General features: G+C 43.0%; 1 protein-coding gene across 2 annotated transcripts in view; it reads right to left on the minus strand.

Annotated features, from left to right (window-relative positions):
- The window catches only part of LOC114598699 (glyoxal reductase-like), a 68,627-nt gene that overhangs the window by 14,678 nt on the left and 32,396 nt on the right, over positions 1–21,553 (minus strand). The window contains exons 4-7 of one of the 2 annotated variants that reach the window (XM_028732658.2): positions 10,950–11,041; positions 7,429–7,611; positions 5,779–5,838; positions 79–197 (exon numbers count right to left, since the gene is read on the minus strand). In XM_028732658.2, the coding sequence (XP_028588491.2) occupies positions 102–197; positions 5,779–5,838; positions 7,429–7,611; positions 10,950–11,041 (431 nt within the window). In that variant the 3' untranslated portion in view covers positions 79–101. The remainder of the gene's footprint in view (positions 1–78; positions 198–5,778; positions 5,839–7,428; positions 7,612–10,949; positions 11,042–21,553) is intronic. The other variant, XM_028732657.2, reaches the window with a different exon arrangement.

Raw genomic sequence — 21,553 nt, forward strand, 5'->3', positions numbered from 1 at the left:
TCATTTCATTTTGCATTACTGCATGAGAATACATTACAAAAGCAGCATTGTCCCTTCTATGGATACTATGGAACTTACAACAGCAATCCAAGCCTTGGCATCTAAACAACTGGGGTTGGATCCCAGGAGACATGTCTCCCATCATGCATTCCATTCAGAATTGCAACATCATCTTCTGCTAGGGAAAAGTCAAAGACCTAAGGGGAATGTATATGTGGTTAGTGGAACACATACAAGGCAACAATAAAAACCAACTGCCTGCTTCTTCAAAACACACCGGCATCCTGAATCATAATTTTGGCTCAAGAGTTTGTATCTACAACCAGATAGTTAGAATGTCATAGCTCTACTTAATTTGGAAAATACTTGACTTCCTCTCTATGATGTGTCTAAATATTTGATATATTTAGACTGTTTTACTAAGCCAGGGGTGCCCAAACTCTTTTCAAAGAGGGCCATATTTGATGAAGTGAACATGTGTGAGGGCCAACCAAAGTTGTTGAGCTTTTCTTAGGATTTGACCCCAGGACATATGCCGTCAAGGAGGTTGGATTACATCGATTGAGCCCCTGAAACGGACTTTGGACATGCCTGTACTACGCCATTTCTCGTCCATCACTGTTTGTTCCCAACTTCCCACACTCTCAGTGCAACATAAACTGAGCAGGAACGTAATGTAGGAACTTAAAAAGAGACTGCTGGGCACATTTAGTCCTGCATTCTGCTCTCAAGTGGCCAAACAGATGCCTTTGGATATCTGCCCACAAGCATCAAAACTAGCAGCCAATGGTAGCCTTATCCTCCATCAATTTATCTAATCCTCTTTTAAGGCCACCCAAGTTAATAGCCATCAATGACTCTTGCGGGAGACAATTCCACAGCTAGCCCTGAAAGCAATGTGGTTGGACCCTGAAGTCTCATCTACAGCTATAATTCCACGATCAGTTCCAAAACCAAGGAATATCCATTAATAACTTCTGTTCCTCTCTCCACACACCCCTGTAAATCACCATTAATGACTTTGGGAGAAATGTGGGTCAAAACACCAAGTCAAGGAGAACTTGGGAAAGAAAACCACAACGAAATAACAAGTCTTACACTTTCAAGACTATGTAATGAAGCCAGTGTTCATTGGGGGAGAAACACAGTGATGACATAATATACACAGAATGTTGATGAGACTAAGAGCTTCTGGGAGAAAGGGGATTCCCTGGCTGGGAGGTTTTTTTAAAAAAATCCTTTCTCCTAGCCAGACAAAGAGCTATGCCTCCTTGTAAATATGCTTTCTGAGAAGCACAGGTTTAGTTCCTGGAACACACCAGTTGGCACGTACAACTGCTAGAATGGCTCCTGGGGGAGGATGGACACAGACAGTAAGGAAGGGACTCTTTCCTAGAGTTTACGAAGTTCGATCACAGGCGGCGCATGTCATATGGTGAAAGGCCATTTCCTTGCCTGCCTCCCCTTTCCCTCACTTGGTTCCCTGAACTGGGAATTCCTGTAAGCTGTGTGCATGGATAAAGGCAGAGACGGCAGCATTAGATGTGCAACTGTTACGCTACGCACCCGGCATATCCTGAACAAGTCATTCTCTTCCCTTGGCTGTCTCAGAAGCAATAAATCCCTTCTTCCCCAGGACTACCTGAGGTGTGTTTTTTAGCAAAGTTTTTAAAAGGACAGGATTGCAAGCATTTATTTCTTCAAACTGGTAGCTTAGTCAACTAAAGCACTGGTTCGCTGTATTAACTGGTGAAGACCAACTGGAATATCTGTGGGACTGTTCGTGGCAAAATGTTCATGGCATATTTTGCCAGCCCCCACTGCTTTCCCATGCTTTCTGTGTTGCCTCCCCACCACCACCTCATTTGTGCTGATTTTCTTTGGCGAGGGGGGGCATTTAAATAATAATAGCAACAATAATTTTATTATTTGTACCCCGCCCATCTGACTGGGTTGCCCCAGCCACTCTGGGCAGCTTCCAACACACATAAAAACATAATAAAACATCACACATTAAAAAGCTTCCCTATACAGGTAAACTGCATTATCGACCGAAACGCTTAAAAACACAACTGCAATGCCCGGTTGCCAAGCGTGAACTGACAAGCTAATCAGAACCCTCCTTGCGCCTTCTCCTTCTAATTGCTTCCTGTTCAGTGTAGCATGGCCTTAACAAACCCTAATTTTAGTTGCTTTTATCTGCTGCACTTGCCCTTATTTTATCTGTTTCGGCTCATATGCTGATTGTATGATTTTATTGGTTCGGTCACTGTTAGCTGCCCTGTGTGATGCAAAATGCATTGGAAAGGGTAGAATATACACTTTCTAGCATGTAAATCAGGGTTTCCCAAATTTGGATCTCCAGATGTTATTGATCTACAACTCCTACCTTCCCTAGCTAGTGGTCAAGGATGATGGGAACTGTAGTTCAAAACCAGCCGGATACCCAAGTTTGGGAAACGCTGATGCAAATAAATGTCATGACTTCTCCCTCAGTTGAACATAGCAACTGGTCTATGAACACAGAGGTTCCATTTAACTATCAAGGATAATTTTATCTACTTATTTATCTATCTATCCAGCTATTTCCCAGCTTTCACCCTAAGGTCGCGATAAGACTTGCATGCATTTGCTAACCCCCTTTGAAAGCCATCTAACCTCTTGGCCATCACAGTCTTGTGTGAGTGATCCTCTGTCTCACTGTGTACAGTGAAGTTCATTACCAAGTAAGTGTGCAGCAGACTGCAGCCTTAGTTCTTCAAAAACCTTTCCTGAAAAAGTGGTTCAGGAGCAAGTATCTGCCCAACATCTCCCATGCTGAAAAAAAATGTTAAATAAGTTTTGTGCTTCCTTGCAATCTTCCTATCCTCTTTCAATAACCCTTTCGAATCTTTGTCATCAAAGAAACCAACCGCCTTTCTCTGGCTGACTTCCTGCTTCTGATATATTTAAAGAAATGTGTTGCTTGTGTCAGTGTTTTTAGCAAGGTGATCTCCAATTTCCTTATCACCAACTGACATTTGTTTTGCCAGAGTTGGTGCCCCTTTTTATTTTTCTAACTTGGCCAAGACTTCCACTTTTTAAAGGAAGCCTTCTTGCTTTTTATAACCTCCTTGACTTTGCTCACCAATCACACTTGCATTCTCTTGGACTTGTTTGTATCTTTCCAATTTGTGTTCCACGTTACATCTGTACTTCTGGTATTCTGGTATTAAATAACCTCCAGTTGCCCTGTAGACAATTGTCTCTTGAATATCCCTTTCAGCTTGCTTTCAACTTACCCTCATTTTTGTGTGTATGTGTGCACACTAAGTTCTGTCTTTAGAAATTAAATGCAACCATTTTGGACACCCAAAACAGCTTTCCACTCACTGCACAATTCAACAACACACAGGGCACTTCCAGACTGCCATATTTTGTGAGTGGGGTTAAATTGCATACTGGCAAATTCAGGCTGTGCCATTAAAGTGGGTGTGACGCTCTTGCGCAACAAACCCACTTCATCTCCCTTCAAAAAATTCCAGACTTTATGCAGTAAGGAAAGTGATGGGAAAATGCACTAGAAAGTATGGGATAAAACTCCCCCACTGTCAGGGGACTGCCATCGGAACAGGGAAGGGAGGCAGAGGGGCAGTTGGGATACACGGAACCTCCGAAAATCTTGAGAAGCAGTTCCTCTTCCTGCCGTTGGGAAAGCCACACCTCCAGTGGGGAAGAGGGGAAGGGACCAGAGGAGGATGCTGGGAGCCCCACCGCCTCCCCTCGTCAGTCTGAGGGTGGGGAAAGGAGGAGAAAGGGCTAGAGGATGCTGCTGGGAGCCTCAGCACTGCTCCTTGCCAAGCCGGCCAGGAGGGAAGCACGCCTCTTCCGTCGCCCACCTTGCACAGAGGTGTAAAATGCAAAGAAGGAAGGAAAAGGCTGGGGGTGACTAAGCTCATATATTGGGAAAGGACCCGGAAACGACCACTCCCAGATTCTGCTAGCGATTGAGGCAGACATGAACTGATGGTTCTGCACTGTAAATAGTTTTGCACCAAAATAAAACCTGTTAAAGACAGGTCGGAGTCCTGCCTGGTTACTCACAAGCAACCACCACTAACATCTGACAGCCACAATCAAATCAGAATGACTGCTCAATAAACAGCTGATACTATATATATCCTGTCCACAAACTTTATGCAAAAAAAAAAAAAACCCTCAATACATGTACTGTCCGGAAGCTATGTTAAGGGTAAAGGTAAAGGTAAAGGTACCCCTGCCCGTACGGGCCAGTCGTGTCCGACTCTAGGGTTGCGCGCTCATCTCGCTCAAGAGGCCGGGAGCCAGTGCCGTCTGAAGACACTTCCGGGTCACGTGGCCAGCGTGACGAAGCTGCAGCTGGCGAGCCAGCACCAGCGCAGCACACGGAAACGCCGCTTACCTTCCCGCTATAAAGCGGTACCTATTTATCTACCTGCACTTAGGGGTGCTTTTGAACTGCAAGGTGGGCAGGAGCTGGGACCGAAAGACGGGAGCTCACCTCGCCGCGGGGATTCGAACCGCCGACCTTACGATCAGCAAGTCCTAGGCACTGAGGTTTTACCCACAGTGCCACCCGCGTCCCATGTTAAGGGTACAAGGGTCTTAAGCCCCCCCCCCATCCTAATCTGGTTCACTCTGCTTCCCACCCCACCCATATTGCAAACATAATTGCCCTTCACCTCCTTAATTGCAGGGGAACTGTCCCCTTCTAAATCTACACTTTAGTGTTAAAAGGCCAGCTCAAGCAGGTGGGTGGTACCCGCCCAGGTGAGCCTCGCTCGGTGCCAAAAACCCCGCCCACCTGTGGGGAAGGGAGGACGGATATTCTACACTTTGGTCTCCCAAGAACTAAAGCTAAACTTCATTCTAATCCTAAACCAAACTTTTTTTCTTTTGGGGAACAAATATTCTTGTGTTCTAACCAGAAACAGACAAAGAGAACAATCTCTCATAGTGGTAATTGACAACAACATGTGGAGCAAGCAGAATCAATTAAAAAAAAAGAGGTATCTAATACTTTACCTCTAGAAATGTTACTAAAATCATGATTTTTAAACTTATACAATCAAATTCAAATTCCTCCTTTTTTCTGCCTAGTGAAAAGAGGAGAGATATCCCCTCTATAAGGAAATTTGAGTTTCAGCAGGCAGAAGTACGTTTAGGTTATTACTTATAAGGCTAAATCTTCATTTTGTTGTTGTTATTTAGTTGTTTAGTCGTGTCCGACTCTTCGTGATCCCATGGACCAGAACACGCCAGGCACTCCTGTCTTCCACTGCCTCCTGCAGTTTGGGCTAAATCTTCATTTTAGCCCACCTCATTTTAAAACATACAAATTTAGCTTGAGCCGTTTCAAATTTAGCTTTAGTCTAGGTTTAACTGGGAATTGCTGCAGGATTTATTTCCTCTTTTAGCACATGATGCCCTTAATACGCTATATTACATTTCTTTAAATAATGCATCGATTATACTTTTGTTCTTCTCATGGAGGTGCCCACTTCACCTGGCTCCTTGCCATTTTCTCAATGTTTTGTCACTGGGATTGTGATGTTTCGGATCAATCAACAGCTTTTTAACTTTTCACTGTTTCCTTACACGTGTGCTTGCTAAAGTTCTGGTTCATTCTCATGTTATTCCCAAATATTCCATCTTATGTTAATAGACATGGGATGGCAGAGGAGGAGTGTAAAATAATGAAAAGTTATGTCCAAAGTACAATAATTCATGTACATCTGGCACAAGGCAATCTGCTCTTACCTGACAGTTTTCCAGGACCCTCTCTGGTTTTGTAGACTTTGGAATAGTGACAATGCCATTCTAGAACGAAAAATAAAAACAATTTATATATTCCTAAAGTTCTATTTTTAAAAGGAAAATGGAAAGAGGGAGTGGGAGAATGAATTAGAACTATCTCACCCAAGTCAATGTGTCTAATTAGTGGAAGTTGTCAGTGAATCATCTCCTTACAAATGTTAAGTTAACCTGAAACAATTCAGCTTAGTTGAGATGATAAGCATGTGTCTGGAATGTACCAGGTGGGGAATTCTAATGACTGAAAGCTCTTCCATATAAAAACCCCTGCACATGGAAACTAGGTGTCAGGGAGAAGTATTTTAGTCTACTCTTCTCCCTGATGTATTAGTTTCCTATGAACCCTGTAAACCCCTATCCTCAGTGGTACAGCCCACATACAGGTTTACTCCCTTCATCTGCTGTTCGGAAGTGCTAGGCTAGGCTTCCTCAACCTCGGCCCTCCAGATGTTTTGAGACTACAATACCCATCATCCCTGACCACTGCTCCTGCTAGCTAGGGATCATGGGAGTTGTAGGCCAAAAACATCTGGAGGGCCGAGGTTGAGGAAGCCTGCACTAAGCCAAAATACCTCCTTTAGCAAGACGTCTGCAGTCACTTTTGGGTCCTATGTGTCTCCGAATATAACAATATTAGAAGCCTCTCTATAAAACACTAATACTGAAATGACTTGCAAGTATATCTATTCAAGGGAGGAACCATGCGCTCATCAAACACAGCTCTGCAGGTCAAGTTTGGGCACAGTGGCATTGACAAAGAATTAATCCACACAGCACCCTACTTCTTGCAGGCCAGTATTTCAGCCACCATAGTTCTACATTGACAGAAGAAGAGGATGCTCAATCTTTGGATCTCTTCCACTAACAGATTGCTTGTGTAACACTGGCAGGAACAGCCAAGCTAAACTTAGTCCCAGGGACGAGGTATCTTTCAATCTCTCTACCCAACAAACGTCTAGACTTCAAGCCAATTACTTTAAATAGCCACCGAACAACCTTGAAACATCGGTGTACTCCTAACGCTGAGGGCACTAAGAGACACACGAGGTATGTCTACTATTACTGGGCATGTTTTATGTGGGTGGGCAGGAAATACGTTAATGTTTAATAGGTTATTGTATTTTAGTGTTTTATTGGAAGCCGCCCAGAGTGGCTGGGGAAACCCAGCCAGATGGGCGGGGTATAAATAATAATAAATAATAATAATTACAATTTTTAAAAATAGAGATGGGTTCAGGGACACCGGCTCCTAGGAGCTGAACCCCTTTGAGCCTCCCCCCCCCATATTTGTTAGCAGGGGGCTGGGCCCCCTCAATGTTTGTCCAGGTGCGATGCTGTACATGATGCTATCACATGAGCCAGGAACCTGGTGGCTCCTCCTCTTCCTGCCATGGAGAGGAAGTGGTCCCCAGCCTGTGACAGCAGCAGGAGAAGGAGGAAAAGGTGGAGGAGCCGCTGGAAATGGAAGCCAAGCTGCAACACAACGCACAAACATCACATGTCACATTGTGTGTGATGTCAGCCCCTTCCCCCAATATCTATTCGGATTCGGTGCACCTGGACGGGACCAAGAATGCTTGCAACTTTAGAACTTACCTGTATGCTCCAGCGTATACATATTTGTGCAGGAGTTCTGCCATATTTCTTTGCAAGCTGAATTACGTCAGGATGACTAAGGGCTTCACCTTTAGCAAGTGGGCAGTAGCCTTCGAAAACAATATTCCTGCTTCGGCAGTAATCCACTAATTCTTGAGGCCTATGGAAAGGGTGGTATTCAACCTTTTATAAAAGAGAAGAAACTTTGCAGTTAAAACCATCGCCAGCTTTTAATCTATCACAACTCAAAGGTCAAGCAACTGAAGTGTTACTTCTTATTTGGCAGAGTGCTATCAGTTTAAAAAAAAAGAGGAAAGAAGAAATTGATATTGATATTTTCTCTTCCCTTCAAAATGCCAGGAAAAAGTCCCTTGGGTGGAAACATGGTACTCTGGAAAATTTGTACACTGGCTGCCAGCATCCTCAGAAGTTACAGAGATGCACCAACTCTTTGCAGTAATGTTTGAGCAGTTTGCTGGGTGCATTAGAACTCTGTCCCAAGACAGCAATCATGCAAGATCATTGCCTCTTTCTCCTCCTCCTCCTTCTCCTCTCCCATGCCCCTATGAACAAGAAACTGAGATTACACTATGTTCTCTGAAAAGAACAGCACAGCCATCCATGACCTGCCTATCACCAAAATGCCACTATACAAGTACCTGCCTTCACCTCAGTTGTACAATTCCACCTCTTTGCAGAGAAAAATTCACACAGTTGCTCTTCTACCATCATGAAATGATCTCAGCACATGAGCTATGTGGAGATGAGCCTTGTGGAATAGCCTGGCAAGTATTCACCCAACCCATATGATCAAATTTGACCACATTTGTAAGGCTTTCATCAAAATCTTCCATTAGGTTAGTTGGTTGTTCATAAATCTTAACAGAGGGCTACGGGAAGGAATCCCCCCTCCCAAAGGTGCAGCAGTAGCACGTTAATAAATCCTACCTGAGGGGCAACTTGGGGAAACATAGGCTTTCTTAAACAACACACACAGCATGGCTGAGGTATCCTTAAAATGGAAAATCCCATTAATTTAAATTTGTATTTTTTTAAATTCTTACTTGAAGTTTCTTATTTAGCAACTTATCCAGTTCTTAAGTATATATATATTTTAGACACAGCATACATGTCTCTTCCCTCCTGACATATATGGACTGGTTACACTGTGACATTAATCCAGCCAATATTCTTGTAAACTTTATGGTATAAAGTAAACAAAAAAGGTCCGGTCCAAGGAACTTAAACAGTCAAAGGGGGGAAAGTGAAGGAGAAGAGTGGAAGAAGAAAGAGTACCAGGGGCATGAACATAGAAAGTTTTAGAAGGGACGTGGAATGGGGCAAAAAAAGTGTATTGGATGCTGATGCCAAAAATGGTCCCACTAGGCAAGCTGGTCACAACCTCCCCCCCCCACCAAAAGAAAGGAATGGAAAGGAATGGGAAAAGGACAATATGGTCCTTGATTTCTCATTAGTCTTAATTAGGCTTGTGATTAGTGTGCATGCATGCACACACACATTTTTAAATGAATAGATATGGTGAAATCTCCATTGGTGGTTATGACTATGCAACCCACGTGTTATTAGGGATTAGAGCAGAATATGAAAGTTTACTGTTTCATAGACTGGGAGAGAGTTGTCACAGTATACCTGCTGACATAGAAACCTGACCTTTAGTTACAACCATGGGTCAGGAAAATGTGGAGTTTATTAAAAGAAGAGTGTGGGCAGAAGAAAGAAAAAAGGCATATAAGTTACGCTTGCTTGCACAAATCATCTGTGAAAGGAACTTTGTGTTCTGTTTGTGTGCCCCATCCAAACTGACGTTATTGGCTGGAGTGGCTCAATGATGGTGTCCCACCTCTCAAAATCAACAGTCAATTCCTCCTGAGGAATATGAGAATAGGAGGAGGTGACAGGCAAGAGGAAGAAGGAATAAATATGTATGAATATGAGACGAATATAACCCCAAGATTCTCACAAGAAGTCATTCTGTGGCAAAACGTAGTAAAACGTGAACTATTCTGATGTTACCCCTCCCCGTAATTGAAGCATGGATGATTAAGCAAATCAAAAAAATGACACGGTTCCTGGACAGAAAAACACAACCCCCTCATGTGCACAAATCCAACATAATTTCTCTGGGGGGAAAGCTGCTTTAGCTGTCACACATCTTCCAGTGACCTAACCGTTTTGCGTACTTTTGATGGAGAAGACGACACGCTATCTTAGTTTAGCACCATGACATCAACACAGGGAATGTGGAAAATTTCGTCCACCCCGAGGAGGATGAAGGGCTGCTTCCTGTTTCTCATCTTTAGTACATGTTGTCTTTCCAAGCAACAATAGTCAGGAACAATAGCCTGGCATCTGCTCAATCCAGACTCTGAAAAAACCAGGCTCTCAACGGCTAGGCTGAGTCAGCCTAAACCGACTGTGATCAAAAATGACGGGCTGGATAAGAGACAAGGTTCAAACAGCAGACACATCCATCTCTTCAACCTTTGAAGTTTCTTGACCTCTCTGTGGCATTCAGCACCACATGTTTACAGTTTGCAGAGACATGGTGGAGGTGGCTCGTTTGCCCATGCTGCTTGCACCTGAACAGGCTATGGGGTATGCCCAGTATTTACTGTTGAAGACTCTGAGGAAGAATGGAAAAGCGATACTCCAGGTGGAGCTTTCAGACTCACCAAATGCCAGAGAACTAACAGTGTGTTATTTCCCAAGGAAGAAAAATGAGGGGAAAGTGCAGAAAAGGTCAACCATAAATTATCAGTACATTGGAATACCTTGGTGTATGTGTGTGTTTTAAGAAACATGCAGATTATGGAAAGGATGGGATAAGAGATTTATAAAATTATGCATCATATGGAAAAAGTTAATAAAGAAGCTTCCCCCCTCTCTTATAGTATTATAGCAGAACACCTCGTTTGGAATTACAGGGGTACCTCGGGTTACAGACGCTTCAGGTTATAGACTCTGCTAACCCAGAAATAGTACCTCGGGTTAAGAACTTTGCTTCAGGATGAGAACAGAAATCACGCAGCGGTGGCAGCGGGAGACCCCATTAGCTAAAGTGGTACCTCAGGTTAAGAACAGTTTCAGGTTAAGAACGGACCTCTAGAATGAATTAAGTTCTTAACCCGAGGTACCACTGTATTCAATGAAACAGATTGTCAGGAGGTTCAGGTCTCCTGGCTCTCACTGGATGAAGGACTTGAACTCTGTGTACAGTTTCTGGCCAAACCTTTAATGCTCAAATCAGTACAGTACATGGGCAAAATAGGTGCTATATGTGGCTAGCAAGGAATATTGATCCAGCCCTTGGGTTCCATTATATAGGAATGGGGCAGGCACAGCTTCAATGTGGGACTGAATAGCAGCTGTTGCCTTGGGATTTGCCCTCACTTTGTTGGGTGTGTGGTGCTGGATTCAAGTCCTCTCATGCTCTCCATCATCTGCCCAAAACACCAGTTTCCTAGTCAAAGCCTTCTAACCACTATGCATAGTATACTCACCTGGTTAACATGTGGGGTTACTTGGCAGTCTTCCTTCAGTTGTTCCAAATGAGAAATAAGAAAGTTGCTTACTCCAATAGACCGGCATAAACCTGAACGAAAGCAAAAAAGGTGCTACATGTTTATAACTTTCTGCCATGGTGGGAGAAAAGAGAGGGGCCTAGTGCACGCATTATAACCAAGTGGCCCAACTGAAAAGAGGGTTAGGTTTAACAGTGCTTCAGCCTGTTAAACATGGATATGGGGTCCACTCCCACGTACAATTTCTGCAGTCACTCAGGGAACCCCTGACATCAGTGAACACGTAGAGCCGGCAGACAATTGCTGACACCGTGTGTGTACTTTACCATTTAAATCTGAATACTTTTCGTACCCAAATTTAAGTAGTAGAGCATGCCTTGGCTGTGTCCGAATGGCCCTGTGCAAATAACCACCTCTCAGCATCAGTCAGCTTTCTTATGAGATAAGAAAAGGTTGTTACCTACATACAAGCTCTCAGAAGAGGGTGGGCTATAAAAATAAATACATTTTAGGACTGATGAAATGGTCATCAAGTGAGGGAAAGATTACACACACCCCAATTTATGCGTAACGAGAGTTCTGAGTAACATCATAGGGTAATTTTTAAAAAAGAACAACACTGAACTTGCAGTTTGACAGCATTATCTGAGGACACAATTCAATCAAGATCCCTTTAGGAAGCAGTTTTATAATCTAAACACACAGGGGGCTCCCTGGTGGATTCAAGCTCCAGGCTAAATTCTGGGAAAAGCTGGTGTAGTGTAAGCAAAGAACAATTGGACTTTGCCAGGTTGAAAAGGAGGAAATGGTGTTCTGAACAGCCTGCCAAGAGCTCAAAAGAAGTGGAACATGCATAGAAGACTAATAGGGTGTAAGAAAACACAAGGACAAACAATCCAAACAGACTTCTGACTACTTTCAGGTTATTACTGCAAGGAAGGCATTCAGTAAAAGAAAACCCACAGAAACTATACTTATGAAGTCAGGAATTAAGAGCACAAATCTATAGCTGGGTTTTGCATTTTCTAACGCTGCCTGCCATCAAAGGGCCATAATTACCTGCATGCAGCTCAGCATGTTTCCACAAAATTATGTGTGTATATAGAACTGAACTGTGCCAATAGTCCCAGAAACAGCTAAAAATAAGGGGAAAATTTGCCCTAATTTGCTAAACTAAAGCGATTGTTGCATAAGTGGTTTCATCTGCCATAGGCAAACTGATAACGTCCAGAAAGTTTAAGGCAATCTCCTTTCTCTGAATCTCATGTCTTTATTGGCAAGGGTTGCAAGCTTTCAAACTGCACAGAAGTCTTGTTTCAGAATGAAACTATTATATGGGGCAATTATCAGCCATACTGGTGTTCTCGTGCTTCACGGCAGTGCTAGATTAGTTATCCTGTGTATTCTACAGAATACTGCAATGGAAAAGTACGAGGTCATCCTGCTTCCTTGAACAGTGGAGACAAGGGTGGTTGCCTCCCTTCCCCAGAGTCCTGACGACCGAGGGTCAAGCTCATTGATGGAGGAAAATTTAAGACATGGGTAACAAAACATGGAAGCTACTTAGACAGCCCAAACACAGCACAAGGGGCTTGTGAAGACAGCAGTCGGGCAGGGAACAATGGGAGAAAGGAATAACTCTGAGCAGCCATCAAAATGATGGGGCATTGTTCTTGGCTAAGAAGCAGCCATGCACTAATTTTGATTTCTGTTTTAGAGTGCACATTATGGTAAAGTGAGCAAGTTCTTAACCCTACCAGCCCAACAAAAGATGTTTTAAAAACAATTTCTAACGCTGTATGGAACCTACCTAACAACCTTCAGTTAAGTTCACCCTCGAATAATTCTGAATGGTGTTCACGCTTCTGCCACTGTAGAATTCCTGGGAGAAGAAAGTTCTCCAGAAAAGGTTTGTTGAGAGAAAACCTCTCTCTCTTAACCAGAAGCTTCAGATGAAAAACAGGAGGTGGCTAGTTCCATCACATCCTAGTTGTGAGCTTACTTGCAGTACCTCTTTATTGGGTAAAAGGACTGGATGGACCTTTTATTTGAGGCAGTACACAAAGTATTATATTTTTTATGAATAGCCAGGGACAGACCATTGGTTCCAAAGTTCACATAGCTCACTTCCCCGAGAGCTCAGGGTAGACAACAACATTTTACTTCAATGACCGCTCTATTATAACAAATATTATAAAGCTTTTAAAACATGAAGTAAAAGTCTCTCTCTGTGTGTGCACACACACACACACACCAAAAAAAATGCCATTAGCATCTCCTAAGGTACGATCCTGTTTAATGAATAGATTGGCAATATGATCACTCACAACTTATGAACAGACTGCTTACCAAATTAGACTTTGCTTGGATAAATATGACAATATTTGGAATGCGTTTATACAAAATGTATAATAGGCTATTAATAGTTACATATGTATTCAGATAAAAATTGCAACTTTAGAAAAGAATGTATGGGTTGGGATATTTTTTCACACATATCCATATATTATTTCTTTCTCGACACATTTTTGTGCCTTTTCATTTTTCTTTTCGTTCATTTTTCTTTGTATCCCTTCATTTATTTAAAATTGAAAACTTTTCAATAAAATATTAATACCAACAAACCCTTAGGAGCTAAAGCAAACAGCAGAAGATCAAAGCTGAACATTCCCAACTTTGGAAACCAGAGTGTACGCAAATTCCGAAAGATACCTTCAACAATGTCAGTGCATGAAAAAGCTCTAAATCCATATTCAGGCTGAGAGAAAAGGGGCTTTTTCCAATGGCAACATTTGAATAGTGAACGTCTTGGACCACAACAACAGCCTCTTAACTGCTGCATGCACTGCGTTTATGGACATGATAGGCTGGATCTTTTGATTGCTCTTAGGGACTGCGATATGACACAGAAAAGGAGTCAACTTTAACGCGTGATGGTGCTCAAGACTAGCAACGCTTTATCAGGGAAGGCCAGGACTTTAATGTGTTGCCGCACCAAAGCTTGAGGGAGCCGACAGCTCCCAGAACACGGAGGTAGCATAAATCCAGCAACCTCTCACTCGTGAAAAGGTGCAAACGGAACAGACACAAGTTAATCTGAAAAATACAGCATGAGACAATTTCGAAAGGATTATTAACATGCTAATGAATTGGCACGCAGCCACCCTATGCGTGGAATCACCACTGATTTGTCTTGTCACGGGAATCATACATAAATGGAACAGCTAGAGGGAAGGAACTCCTTGTCCGTCTCAAACAGCTGTGTTGTCAAGCCCAGCATGCTTGCATAATTCCTATTAATGCTAATAGGATTCGGGGATGTATAATGGGGTGGACACCTACCTTGATCCGGGATTTAAATATAAATTTATATTAACATAAAAGGAACATTTGCAATTCAGATGCGGCGCTCACCATACCATTTGCATGCTAGAGAGGGGCAGCAAAATATGGCAATGCATCAATTTTGCTTCTTATATATGAGCTGCACGCATTCATACGCGCAAGCGGCAATATATGGCCTTTAAATCGGTAGATACCTTGCCCTGAAGGTCCTGGAACGAGGAAGATGTTCACAATATGAGGCCATTTTTCCGAAATGTCAGCCTTCACCATGCACAAGCAACTTACCCACAAAAGTATGAATGTACCTGCAATGTAAGGACATGGGTGGTGCTGTGGGTTAAACCATAGAGCCTAGGGCTTGCCAATCAGAAGGTCGGCGGTTCGAATCCCCGCAACGGGGTGAGCTCCCGTTGCTCGGTCCCTGCTCCTGCCAACCTAGAAGTTCAAAAGCACGTCAAAGTGCAAACGGCGTTTCCGTGCGCTGCTCTGGTTTGCCAGAAGCGGCTTAGTCATGCTGGCCACATGACCCGGAAGCTTTATTGGCTCCCTCGGCCAATAAAGTGAGATGAGCGCCGCAACCCTAGAGTCAGCCATGACATGGTCAGGGGTCCCTTTACCTTTACCTGCAACATACTTCAATGAAGAAACACATAAAAGCATTCTTCATGGACATATATTACAAGTATATCTGTCTGGGGGGGTGTGTGTCTAAACATTGGTTGTGCATAGGCCTGGCCAATGTATTTATACATCATCCAGGACCAGTTTGAGGGCCAGAGTGCAATGGTGCCTTCACCCGGCAGTATACCATGGGTGCAGCTTGCACAGCATCCACTACACCCCTGTTGTCAGACATATGCTGACAAATGACAAAAAACCTCATACAGGTGACTGGTATTTTTTCAAGTGCTTAGAAATTCAGAAACTTCACCTGCCAATGTGCACTTCTGATCCTTAGTTTAGACGCAACTGCATGCCGTCAATGGCACTCTAGCTTCTAGAAAGAGCAAGCAGTTATTTTAGTAGATAGCAAAGGAAATCTTTGCAATGTGGCTTTTTACGCAGTTGTGTTAATATTATCCCTTTTAACTACACTGTCCTTTACAGGTTCCTACCCAAAGGAGCTTATAATCTAAAGTGAGACTTAATTTTGCTACAGTCCCAGCAACACAAAGAGCCAAGCGAAGGGCAGGCTGAAAGACAATGCTGTACAAAACCCGGGGGGAGATGGAGATGTCCTAATTCCTGGCTTCCAAAAGGCATTTGGAAAGTAGACCCGTTAATCTTGAGCGCCGGGCTGTTTGACAACTTTCATTTAAACTAACGATCATGTGCTCAATATGTGTCCTGTTAATTGGGTTACAACCCACGACGCAGCAGTTTGCATAATTTGAATTTAATCTGCGAGAGCAGGTCAAGCCCTCAGAGTTTAGGCCTATGGCGGAAGAGAAAACAAGTAAATAGATTCACCATGGTCCACACAACTAATAAATCAATATTTCAAAAGAAGCCTGGAACAAAACATTACTTCCAATTGTAGTATGAAAGGGAATGGGGCAAAGATGTTCCACTTTGTATTGAAAATCTTAATTGACGTTGACTTGAAGAATGAAAGAACTTACAAGAGCTGGCAATGAGAATCGCAGAAGTTACAAATGTATTTTAAAGTGTGGGTTGCTGGTAGATCACTGTCCTGCTCTAAGATCAGAGTTTAATTCCCCAAAGCAGGTTATTTTTCAGTGGTCTGCTCATTTTAGTTTCAGGTTTCTTAATAAAAGATAATAGTTACATCTCCATCCTTTTTTAAGCCGCTGGTTTCTCATTTGTTTGGTTTGAAGCTGGGTTCCCAAGTTTGCTTTCCATTATGTCAAGAAGGCAACTGGTTCAAGCCTCCCCAGACCCAAGCAAAATGGGGTTTGTAGTGCTCAGTATGGGCACAGGACTGGTTTCATGGAAGCGTAGAGTTGGAAGGGGCCATAAGGGTCATCTAGTCCAACCCCCTGAAATGCAGGAATCTTTTGCCCGACATGAGGCTTGAACCCACGACTGTGAGATTGAGTGTCTCATGCTTTACCAACCCAGATGGGTTTCATAGCTTGGGGAAAGATTTTAATTTCCTTACACCGTCCCTCACAATCATGGTATCACATGAAAAAACCTGAATGGGAATTGTATGGGGGAAATGGTCGATGGTTGCTGCATCTCCCCCTTCGGGCTGCATTTATTTGGGCTGAGCCTTCCCAAACCCCAGTGTGACATGAGAACATGTTACCAAGTTAGCCAACTGCACAAAGAAAATCAAGGCAGGAAGAAAGGAGGAAGATCAAGACGGAAATAGCAAGGGTGCATTGGTACAGACACACTTTTAAGGCATTTGATGTAGGTCCTAGAGTTACCTGTGTCACCCCCCCCCCAACCAATGTCAGCCTTGTTGTTGTTTAGTCATTTAGTCGTGTCCGACTCTACGTGACCCCATGGACCAGAGCACACCAGGCACTCCTGTCTTCTACTGCCTCCCGCAATTTGGTCAAACATGATCATGGATCACTGCCTTGCCGTGGCGAAGGGGCTTGAATAACTCAGAGAAGCTATGAACTATGCCGAGCAAGGCACCCAAGATGGACAGGTCATAGTGGAGAGTTTTGACCAAACATGATCCACCTGGAACAGGAACCGGCAAGCCACTCCAGTATCCCTGCCAAGAAAACTCCATGGACAAAGACAACAGGCATATAAAAAATGTCAGCCTTATCCACAGTTAATGACTGTGTTGGAAACAACTTTAAATATGGTTAACACCAAACCGACTCCATTAACAGCTTCAAATGCTGGTGTCGAATCCTGGCTATGCATAGAGCCCATGCATGTGCAATCTTCATGTACGTAGGCATGCAGAGATAATCTACTGCAGGGTTTCCCAAACTTGGGTCCCCATCTGATTTTGACGACTACAACTCCCATAATCCCTAGCTAGCAGGACCAATGGTCAGGGATTATGGGAATTGTAGTCCAAAACCAGCAGGCGACTCAAGTCTGGAAAACACTGATCTATTGTAAAGCCAACTGTTTCTTTCTGGATAAATTGTGTCAGTATCACCCTGTTCTAGTTCATTCACAGTCCTTAGAACTACTCCCATCAACCTTTCAGACAAAGCTGCTGTTGTGAATTATGACAAAGGAAGTTCAGAAACAACTCAGTGATAATACTTCATATGCACCTATATAACAGCGGTCCTACTAAGGAGATTTTGATCCGTTTGTGTTTGAGAAGACTGGGTAATGTCTAATAAAAACAACTAATTTTCTTTTCAGCAAGTATCCAAGAATACTGATGATTTCTATGCTTCCAAAAATACAAGTACCTAGCTGTCTACTATCAGGGAGATCAATAATTTGGAGCTGAGGATCTATTTGGAACCTCTATCTAAATATTAAGGTGTTGTTTTTAAGAGCTTAATTTAGATTCATTTTTATGAGGTTTGTAGTACATAATCCATCTTCTATCAGGAAAACAAAATACTTTATCATCAAAGTTGAGAAGCTCTATGTTCAAGAGGGTACAAGCACTGCACACTGATATATCAAAGGAGGATAATATGCAGGTTTTACAAATTAATTAGGTTTACATGACGATTTATATTCACCTACTCATTTCTTATTTAATTTAATGGAGATTATTCTTGGGGAAAGGGGGGCAATTAAGGAGCCTCTTTCCAAATATGACTGGCTTCCTGCAGAGTTTTCCAACTATGAAATTGGAGTTACATCAATATACGTGCAAGTCAAGTATTGAATATACAACTTCAGACCACCTATGGAGTGATTTATTCAGGACTTCAAAAATATCCCTGCAGGATCACTCTATTAACAGAGACGGATTGTGCTTTGTTATGAGGTTGCCGTTCATGGATTTATCACAATGGTTTTGTTTGAAAGTGCCTGAAGTCGGTGATTTGACAAAATAATGCTAATGTTCTTCTGATGGCTGTGGATGGCCCCCTAAACTGGCAGGGATGGGCACAAGATGAGCGCTTAAATTTCTATACAATTCAGGTAGTTCTGTCTCTATAATTCCCAAATGAAAGGTTTCTGGTTTATTCATTTTTATGCGACTACAGCGGTAAGAAGGTTACTCGCCCCAAAATGGAAAGAAGCAGAAGACCCAGCAAAGGAAGAACAGATACAAAAACTTATGAAATATGCAGAAATGTGCAAAACTTACCAGAAGAATTGAGAAATCAAGATAACAAACTTTTCATAAAAGAATGGAAATGATTTATTGAATATTTACAGACAAATTGCAAACAGATAAAAATGTTGGCAGGATTACTTAACAACCTGCAGTTTCATAAGAGTATATATTTAAAGTAGATAATTAAATGAGCAGATTAAATGAATTTGCATATGCAGGAGGTATTTTAAAAAATTAATTTAAGGAACCGCGGGGGGGGGGGAGGAAGTCAAACTTTGAAATGTGAAAATGATTGTAAAACTAGTGAAATCTATAAGCCTGGCGAGTATAAATAAAAACTTTTTTTTTAAGTTGAACGCTTAAGAATTGTGTGTGAGAAACTGCAGCGTTGCTGTTAGTACAATGGGCAGGCTGGTGGCAAGAGACTGCAAGATTTCTCCCCGTGGATTTGATATGGGTTAGCGGTTCTGCAACTTGCAGCTATGTCTCTGTGTCCATTTATGTTATACTTGTAACTAAAGTAATATTGAAGACACAGCACGTTTCCATTGCTACTACGTCTGGAAGCAACCAGGAAAGCGAGGAGAGTGCAGGCAGTGACCATTCTGCGCACATCCAATTGATGTGTGACCGCCAACACCCGAGTCCTTTCGGAGCCGGAAGTGGGCAGAACAGGGGCATAACAGGGGGACGGAATGGGGGCAGGGCAGAACGGGGCCGGGCTTTTGCGTGCTCTGCCAACACATGAGTGGGCCAGGAAATGTGCAAAATGGTCACCACGTGTATAACAATATTATTGATGGATTATCAGCACACCAGCATTCTGTAACATTCAGTGGCTTATGTACTTTTGACGGGGTGAGCTCCTGTTGTTTGGTCCCTGCTCCTGCCAACCTAGCAGTTTGAAAGCATGTAAAAGTGCAAGTAGATAAATAGGTACCACTCCGGCGGGAAGGTAAACAGCGTTTCCGTGCACTGCTCTGATTCGCCAGAAGCGGCTTAGTCATGCTGGCCACGTGACTCGGAAGCTGTACGCCGGCTCCCTCGGCCAATAAAGCGAGATGAGCGCCACAGCCTCAGAGTCGGCCACGACTGGACCTAATGGTCAGGGGTCCCTTTACCTTTTTACTTTCGGGTGGACTTGGTTTCAGCAAAGCAGTAACAGGGCCGGTGAGGAAATGCAAGCCAGGGAGCGCATACCATTAAATGCCTCTGAGAACTGTTGGGGCAGCCTAAAATATACCTGTGTGGCCTGAAGAAAATCAGAAGTGAGGAAGCCTAGGCCAGAGAGCACATACCATCAGTTCCAGACACAACTGCTAGCTGAGAGAACTCTGTTGGTCTATATTTTGGACCATTTGTTGTAAAAACTGTATGGCCATAGGTACCATGGCAGGAAGGAGGTATATAAATGCAGTCATCCCATCATTTGAGGGCCGTTTACTCAATCTGTTTTTCAAAATATCAAATCAGCTTCCTTTTCTGTCAAAGAGGAAGTTGAAACATACACGTGCTGCTGTGTTTCACATCTCAAAACAGCCTTTTAGAGAATAGCCTTTGGCAACTTTTATGACAAGCTTTACTAAATACTAATAATAATACCCACCCATCACAATAGGGTCCCAGGTCACATTATAGCAATTTAGATGCACAATATTAAAAACAGTTTCAAGCAAATTCCTGTGACGGATTGGGCTGCTGGGGCATGCTCTCAATTGCTCTTCTGATTGTTCAAATTGCCTCACGGGCATGAAAGAGATGCAGACATGGATTCTTCCACCTTGCTCTTTTCCCCATCCCGTCACCCACTCTGACCCGCTGCAGGGCAGAATGAGAGTCCTGCTTGCTCCAGAGGGCCAGAAAAAGAAGATAGGGAAGGGGACCAGGGAGAGAAGGACAGGCTGTATCAGGTATGCAGTTGCAGGCAGGCTGCAACATTTTGGCTGCAATCTGGAAACTCTAGTGACTGACAGACTTATGTTAAAGACGCTCTCGAGCCAACGTCATAGTTGTCTGAGATGGGGGAATGGTATTAAAAATAATCAATTGAAGCTTGGGCCTATCTTTCAAATCCCCACTGAGCCATGAAGCTTGCTGACAGTTCTAGGGCTCATGAACTCAGCATTGTAGAGTTGGAAAGGACCCCGCAGGGCATCTGGTCCAACGCCCTGCAATGCATCCATGACAGATGGCCACCCAGCCTCTGCCTAAAAAGCTCCAATGACGGAGACTCCACCACCTTCCAAGGTAGCCCATTTAGACAAAGGTGGAAAACTTCAAAAAATATGTGGAGCTAGATCCAACATGCATATAGAGTCATACCTTGGGTTACAGATGCTTCAGGTTGCGTTTTTTCGGGTTGTGGACCGCAAAACCTGGAAGTACCGGAATGGGCTGCTTCCGGGTTTTGGCAGTCACGCATGCGCAGCACTAAATCGCGCTTTGCGCATACGCAGACACGCCGAATTGCAATCCAAACATGCACAGATGTGCCGCTGTGGGTTGCAGATGTTGCGGGTTGCGAACGTGCATCCCGCACGGATCATGTTTGCAACCCGAGTGTCCACTGTATTTTGCTCATGTTCAAAAAAATCCAAAGGGGCGGCGGAGGTTAACCCCAAGCTAGTGGACATTCATTCATTCATTCTTTTTTATGTTGCTTTTCTACACCCCCCCCAAATGTTCAAAGCGGCTTACAACAATACATCTGAAAACCAACTGCAAAAAGAATTTACTAATGACATAGCAAATCACAGTAGCAAATATTATAACATACAAAGAAACATTTCAGAACTGTAAGTATAACAAGATTACATAATGAAATGTTTCATTACATAATGAATACATAATTACATAATGAATAACAAGATTTATAATGAAATTATTTTAGAATGTTTTATCATTTTACTGTTGTTAGCCGCTCTGAGCCCGACTTCGGGTGGGGAGGGCGGGATATAAATAAAATTTATTATTATTATAAACAACACAAACAACACCCAGCATCCAGTAACAAAAAACTAAAAATAATTTATGGTTTCACCTTGGT

This window comes from Podarcis muralis, chromosome 5, assembly GCF_964188315.1.
Source record: "Podarcis muralis chromosome 5, rPodMur119.hap1.1, whole genome shotgun sequence".
NCBI lineage: Eukaryota > Metazoa > Chordata > Lepidosauria > Squamata > Lacertidae > Podarcis > Podarcis muralis.